This window comes from Salvelinus alpinus, chromosome 5 (genome assembly GCF_045679555.1).
Source record: "Salvelinus alpinus chromosome 5, SLU_Salpinus.1, whole genome shotgun sequence".
Lineage (NCBI taxonomy): Eukaryota > Metazoa > Chordata > Actinopteri > Salmoniformes > Salmonidae > Salvelinus > Salvelinus alpinus.
In genome coordinates this window covers 21,423,545-21,431,197 of record NC_092090.1, presented here as the reverse complement: position 1 = coordinate 21,431,197, position 7,653 = coordinate 21,423,545, and the positions used below count along the sequence as shown (strand labels likewise).

Genomic DNA, 7,653 nt, shown 5'->3' with positions numbered 1-7,653 from the left:
GATGCTTTGTTGCGGAATAGGAAGCCAATTCTAGATTTGACTTTGGATTGGAGATGTTTGATGTGAGTCTGGAAGGAGAGTTTACAGTCTAACCAGACACCTAGGTATTTGTAGTTGTCCACATATTCTAAGTCAGAGCCGTCCAAAGTAGTGATGTTGGACAGGCGGGCAGGAGCAGGCAGCGATCGGTTGAAGAGCATGCATTTGGTTTTACTTGTATTTAAGAGCAGTTGGAGGCCACGGAAGGAGAGTTGTATGGCATTGAAGCTCGCCTGGAGGGTTGTTAACACAGTGTCAAAAGAAGGGCCAGAAGTATACAGAATAGTGTCGTCTGCGTAGAGGTGGATCAGAGAATCACCAGCAGCAAGAGCGACATCATTGATGTAAACAGAGAAGAGAGTCGGTCCAAGAATTGAACCCTGTGGCACCCCCATAGAGACTGCCAGAGGCCCGGACAACAGACCCTCCGATTTGACACACTGAACTCGATCAGAGAAGTAGTTGGTGAACCAGGCGAGGCAATCATTAGAGAAACCAAGGCTGTCGAGTCTGCCAATGAGGATGTGGTGATTGACAGAGTCAAAAGCCTTGGCCAGGTCAATGAATACGGCTGCACAGTATTGTTTCCTATCGATGGCGGTTACGATATCGTTTATGACCTTGAGCGTGGCTGAGGTGCACCCATGACCAGCTCTGAAACCAGATTGCATAGCGGAGAAGGTGTGGTGGGATTCGAAATGGTCGGTAATCTGTTTGTTGACTTGGCTTTCGAAGACCTTAGAAAGGCAGGGTAGGATAGATATAGGTCTGTAGCAGTTAGGGTCAAGGGTGTCCCCCCCTTTGAAGAGGGGGATAACCGCAGCTGCTTTCCAATCTTTGGGGATCTCAGACGACACGAAAGAGAGGTTGAAGAGGCTAGTAATAGGGGTGGCAACAATTTCAGCAGATAGTTTTAGAAAGAAAGGGTCCAGATTATCTAGCCCGGCTGATTTGTAAGGGTCCAGATTTTGCAGCTCATTTAGAACATCAGCTGACTGTATTTGGGAGAAAGAGAAATGGGGAAGGCTTGGGCGAGTAGCAGAGGGGAGGGCAGTGCTGTTGTCCGGGGTAGGGGTAGCCAGGTGGAAAGCATGACCAGCCGTAGAAAAATGCTTATTGAAATTCTCAATTATAGTGGATTTGTCGGTGGTGACAGTGTTTCCTATCTTCAGAGCGGTTGGAAGCTGGGAGGAGGTGTTCTTATTCTCCATGGACTTTACGGTGTCCCAGAACTTTTTTGAATTTGTGTTGCAGGAAGCAAATTTCTGCTTGAAAAAGCTAGCCTTGGCTGTTCTAACTGCCTGTGTATATTGGTTTCTGGCTTCCCTGAAAAGTTGCATATCACGGGGGCTGTTCGATGCTAATGCAGAACGCCATAGGATGTTTTTCTGTTGGTTAAGGGCAGTCAGGTCAGGAGAGAACCAAGGGCTATATCTGTTCCTGGTTCTAAATTTCTTGAATGGGGCATGCTTATTCAAGATGGTGAGGAAGGCATTTTTTAAAAATGACCAGGCATCCTCTACTGACGGGATGAGATCAATATCCTTCCAGGATACCCCGGCCAGGTCGATTAGAAAGGCCTGCTCGCTGAAGTGTTTCAGGGAGCGTTTGACAGTGATGAGTGGAGGTCGTTTGACCGCTGACCCATTACGGATGCAGGCAATGAGGCAGTGATCGCTGAGATCTTGGTTGAAAGCAGCAGAGGTGTATTTGGAGGGCAAGTTTGTTAGGATGATATCTATGAGGGTACCCGTGTTTACGGAATTGGGGTGGTACCTGGTAGGTTCATTGATAATTTGTGTGAGATTGAGGGCATCAAGCTTAGATTGTAGGGTGGCTGGGGTGTTGAGCATGTTCAAATTTAGGTCGCCTAGCAGCACGAGCTCTGAAGATAGATGGGGGGCAATCAGTTCACATATAGTGTCCAGAGCACAGCTGGGGGCAGAGGGTGGTCTATAGCAGGCGGCAACGGTGAGAGACTTGTTTTTAGAGAGGTGGATTTTTAAAAGTAGAAGTTCAAATTGTTTGGGAACAGACCTGGATAGTATAACAGAACTCTGCAGGCAGTCTTTGCAGTAGATTGCAACACCGCCCCCTTTGGCCGTTCTATCTTGTCTGACAATCTTGTAATTGGGGATGAAAATGTCTGAATTTTTGGTGGTCTTTCTAAGCCAGGATTCAGACACGGCTAAAACATCCGGGTTGGCAGAGTGTGCTAAAGCAGTGAACAAAACAAACTTAGGGAGGAGGCTTCTAATGTTAACATGCATGAAGCCAAGGCTATTACGGTTACAGAAGTCATCAAAAGAGAGCGCCTGGGGAATAGGAGTGGAGCCAGGTACTGCAGGGCCTGGATTCACCTCTACATCACCAGAGGAACAGAGGAGGAGTAGGATAAGGGTACGGCTAAAAGCTATGAGAATTGGTCGCCTAGAGCTACTAGAGCAGAGAGTAAAAGGAAGTTTCTGGGGGCGATAAAATAGTTTAAAGGAATAATGTACAGACAAAGGTATGGTAGGATGTGAATACAGTGGAGGTAAACCTAGGTATTGAGTGATGATGAGAGAGATATTGTCTCTAGAAACATCATTGAAACCAGGTGATGTCATCGCATATGTGGGTGGTGGAACTGAGAGGTTGGATATGGTATAGAGAGCAGGGCTAGAATCTCTACAGTGAAATAAGCCAATAAACACTAACCAGAACAGCAATGGACAAGGCATATTTACATTAAGGAGAGGCATGCTAATCGAGTGATCAATAAGGGTCCAGTGAGTAGAGGTTGGTTGGGGTCGTGGCGATCCAGACAGCTGGCCGGGTATATGGCTATCGGTAGCAGCATAGGATGGAGGTCTGTTTGTAGATACCTCGTGCGTTTCCGTCGGTAGGTTAGTGGGGTTCCGTGTAGTGGGGTTCCGTGTGGTAGAGGGGATCAATCCAAATTGGCAAAATAGATATAGTGACCCAAGGAAAAAAAAAATAATAATAATAATAATAATAATAGTAAATATTAAATAGTAAATATGTCAATCAATATGCTAAATGTGACATGGTGAGGACTGTTTTTCTTCTTCAAATGTGACAGTGGTACTATTTGTTTTCCTTCATCCCAGTTGGTTGTCACACAATCATAGCTCCTGTCTGATATCACAAAACCATCAACACTCGCAATCATTGCCCTAAAAAACACAATAGTGACTACCAATTAATTCCTTACAGTGACAATGAACAAATACTATTCTCCAAGAATCAACATTAACTGATGTAATCGCAGTAGAGTAGAATCACTAAGAACTTTAATCTGGTTTGAAGATCTATTATCTGCTGTTGGCTAAATCACTCCACTGTGAACTTCCATGAACCAATTAGTCCCTTCAGATAAACAGGCTTGTATTCATTAGCGCACACTGTAGCAAAACGTTAAAAAAAAATATACAACGGAAAAAACAGTTGTCTCTCCCTGTTTCAATAATTTTTTTTCTGTTTGGTGCATAATGAATATGACCCGGGTTTTACTCTCGAGGGTCGGTCAGGGCGGCCCACCACCGTCGCCCTCGGTACTACCCAGCATTCCTGGGGGCCCTTTCACTGACAGATAATTGCTGTTGCCTCGTGGGAGAGGAGACACTGCCAAAGCGAGCAGACAAAAGTAAATTAGAGGAGCCAAACGACGCTTGAGTGAAAGCATCTAATCTATGGTTTCAATAGGCCTTTTGGAAGAACGGTTGGATCAAGTCCAAGCACATGTTTTCCAAAAAACACAGTTGACTGTAGTTTTTTTGTGTGTAAAAAAATAAAAAATCTTAGGATTCTTTAGAGCCCAGTTATTTAGAGATATGTTTGAAGTGTAAGAATGTATAAACATTGTAGTCTTACTGTCCATTGAGAGTGATGAGACACAGAACTAAGACGATGACCCAGAGAGAGGCAAGCCTCACATGTCAGTCAGAGGATTCCCATGCCAACCCATGGCAACACAATTTATCCATTCATCAACAGTGACACAACTGATTGAGTGTACATAACAGTCCATTTTCCAGTTTACGCTCTCTGGATTACATAGAAACTGTAGATTACGGCAAACTTTCTACACGTAATCTACACCACAATCCCAAACATTTTTGAAAGGATGAAACATAATATTTCTGCTTCACAGGTTGGGGGATTGAAAACAGTATTTGATTGCCTTTTCTATGTGGCTCAGCAACCCATGAGTGCAAAGTTCAAACTAGCAGCTTAATGAATTGAGTATTTTTTCAATAAGACTTTCTATCAAAAATAACACACAGTATTGGCCTATGTGACATGAATTGTATAACAGTAAAATGGTCCATTTCACTCTAAAGAATCACATCAATATGATCACAGTGTACTGTCTGTCTGTCTGTCTGCCTGCCTGTCTGCCTGCCTGCCTGTCTGTCTGCCTGCCGGTATCTGTGGGTTGTTCAGTCTGTTTGTCAATCAATCCATAGCATACTGTAACTGTATATGTCTAGGTCTACAGTAACTATTACAGATCAAGAAGTGGATCATAGTGAGGTGTTGATGAACTACTGAACATGGCCAGGAGTTAAATTGGGTGAGAAGGAAGGCAGTCAGTGGGACAGATTCCACCAGGCAGGGGAAGGGAAGGGGGGGGGGGGACATTCTATTCATTCCATTGTGTTTACCAGGATGGTAATGTCTGAAACACCATTCACTGTTTCTCAGGCTGGGAATGCGATCCATAAAAACTATAGAATTTGATAGAATTCATAAAGTATTCTTTGTTATTGAATTTTAGGTAGATAGTCTAATCTCATCCATTTTGAAGGCAGTCCCACCAGAGTTGGATTCAATTCCATTTAAATAAAATAAATTCAGGAAATAAACTTTAACTACATTGACTGAATTGAAATGGAATTGATCCCAACACCAGTCCCACCACTTGCAAAAGCCCAAGCTCACTCCCTGAATGCTTCGTTCTGAGTTCATCAGTCTCTCACCTGAGTACAGAGACAGAGACACAACATTACTTCCCAGACTGGTGCAGCAGGCACTGAGGGGGGCGAAGAATCTCCAGGTCCACCGGCTCTCAACGATCAATCATAAAGCAGGATGAAAGGGGTACCGGGACAGCAGTACAGAGTTAACAAGCCTGTAAACACTCAAGTTTAGTATATGCATATCACCCTCCTGTTTTTCATTAATAAGCCCCAGCACCACCATTCCTCTGGGCCCCATCGATCATCCCACACATCTCCCCCAACAGACAGGCATAGATGATGTACAAGGCAAACACCCTGAGAGGGAGAACCAGTCAAAGAGATGTTGGCTTCAGATGTGATCAGGGAAGGTTTCTCTACTTTTTAGGCTTAAGCTGATTAAAATAAATTGGATTGATTGGTAAGTGTAGTGTAGTGTACAGGAGGCGGGAAAACTATTGTGGGGTGATCAAGAGAGAAAAGTAGGAGGTTGGCCAAGTTGTTGGGACTCCGAGTATTAAAGTACTGTAAACCTCTTATGCAAGACAGAAATAGGCCTAGGTGTGCGGAGTACCCTTTAATCTAATCCTCATGCAGTCTACACATCAACCTATCCAGTCAGAATATAATTTGGCATTTGGCCCATCTGGCCAAGTGACACTTGGGCGTTGGATATCACATTTTTTTAAAGAGATTGAACTGGATCTTAAAGTAACTGTCCTGAGAAAATGTCACTTTTGAAAGTTAATACTCTGTTAACTCATACCCAAATAATGTTTTGACTCATCTTATAATCGTATTTGTGGCCAAAGCATAACTTGGAGAGAAAACACTTAAAAAAACCAATCTCAAACAGACCAATTAAAAAATGCTTGCTATTTCTTCATAGAGTGGGGCGGCAGGTAGCCTAGTGGTTAGAGCGTTGGACTAGTAACCGAAAGGTTGCAAGATCAAATCCCTGAGCTGACAGGGTAAAAATCTGTCATTCTGCCCCGAACAAGACAGTTCCTGTTCCTAGGCTGTCATTGAAAATAAGAATTTGTTCTTGACTGACTTGCCTAGTTAAATAAAGAGTAAAATATTTAAATTGCTGATAATGGATTGCGGTTTTGCTATCTGGGATCCTTGGGACGTCCCTACCCTATAACCTTAACCTTTTTGTAAACTGCAATGAGGGTATGAAAACCCAAGGACTTGGTTAGCACGCAAACAGGAAACCATGTGACATCGGTGCTTCTTAATTTGCCTTCCGATAGTTTTGTAAACGGATTCCCACTCTCTTTTCGTTCCGGCTTTACAGGAGCAAACATGGCAGCAGAGGGAGATGTGGATTTGGACCTGGAAGCTGAGGAGAACTGCACTGGAAAACCAGCAGAAAAGCCTCGGAAACATGATAGCGGGGCTGCGGATTTGGAGAGAGTCACCGATTATGCCGAGGAGAAGGAAATATCAAGCTCCGATCTTGAAACGGTGAGGCTGGGCCAAGCACGCGGGGCGCGATGGGTACCCACGTTAGCATGAAGGCTAGCTAGCTTATGCTAACAACGGGCCTAACCGGCGTACAGTGAAGAATGGAAACATATTTGCACAAACCATGTGTTGTGAAAATGTTACCGTAATCAACTCACAAACGCGTCATTTCACGTTGGCACGTGCTGTTTAACCAAGTCAGCCCTGAACAGAATAGGCGCTGTACATCCCAGGACAGAGCTTCTGTCTATTCAGCAAACGTTAGCCTATGGCTGCTTGTGCTTTTCTGCCTTGCATAATTTATACTCTTCCAACCTGTTTTGGGAGTTCTAGTTACTGACTCGTTAGTGCTGTCATACCAATATGATCCCTTTGACTATCTGATGTCTGCATGTCCTGTTTCAGGCTATGTCAGTGATTGGAGACAGGAGATCAAGAGAACAGAAGGCTAAACAAGATAGGTGAGTCACTTCCTTTGTCAGATTTTCATTCAACAACAATTGATCTGGCAATTAATGAGTACACTAATGACTTGTCTGGGGTTATGATTTCAGGGAAAAGGAACTGGCTAAAGTCACTATCAAAAAAGAGGATGTAGAACTCATTGTAAGTATCCCCCCAGATATGTTTCTTGTTTAAGTGTCAGGGTCACAACCCTCATCTAAAGTTAAATGGTCTTTTGCATCACAAAAGCATTTAATCAAATGAGTCCTCTGGAACTCTAGTCATCCATATTCTACTAGGGGGTGTTATTAGAAACTATGCTTCAAAGATACATTCATAGAACACTTCAGACGTTCATAGGGCCTTTCAATACAACTACCCATTCTGATGTCCTGCCTCAACTGTCTTTCCACAGATGGGTGAGATGGAGATCTCCCGAGGAGTGGCCGAGCGCAGTCTGAGAGAACACATGGGCAACGTGGTAGAGGCTCTGATTGACCTGTCAAACTGACCAGGAGAAACTGACCCTAGAGCAGCTTTATGCAGCAGCATTGGACACTGGACTGCTTCCTAGCCTGACCGTATTCATTGACTCCATTCCATAGCTCAAATCAGACATTCTGTCAACTGAAATAAAACATTGCATTTCTCTTTGTATATTCAACAATACTTCAAAATGGATTACTTTTGCAAGCACCTGTTTTTGATTTATAATAAATGTGGAATGAAATAAAAC

General features: G+C 43.6%; 1 protein-coding gene across 1 annotated transcript; it reads left to right on the top strand.

Moving 5' to 3' along the window:
- Positions 1-1,420: 1,420 nt before the first annotated feature.
- Positions 1,421-7,652, top strand: hypk (huntingtin interacting protein K). Its single transcript, XM_071400963.1, has 5 exons — positions 1,421-1,443; positions 6,260-6,473; positions 6,879-6,934; positions 7,028-7,079; positions 7,333-7,652. Exons 2-5 carry the CDS (start codon positions 6,312-6,314, stop codon positions 7,426-7,428), a joined length of 366 nt encoding a protein of 121 aa, XP_071257064.1. The 5' UTR covers positions 1,421-1,443; positions 6,260-6,311; the 3' UTR covers positions 7,429-7,652.
- The last annotated feature ends 1 nt before the right edge of the window (position 7,653 follows it).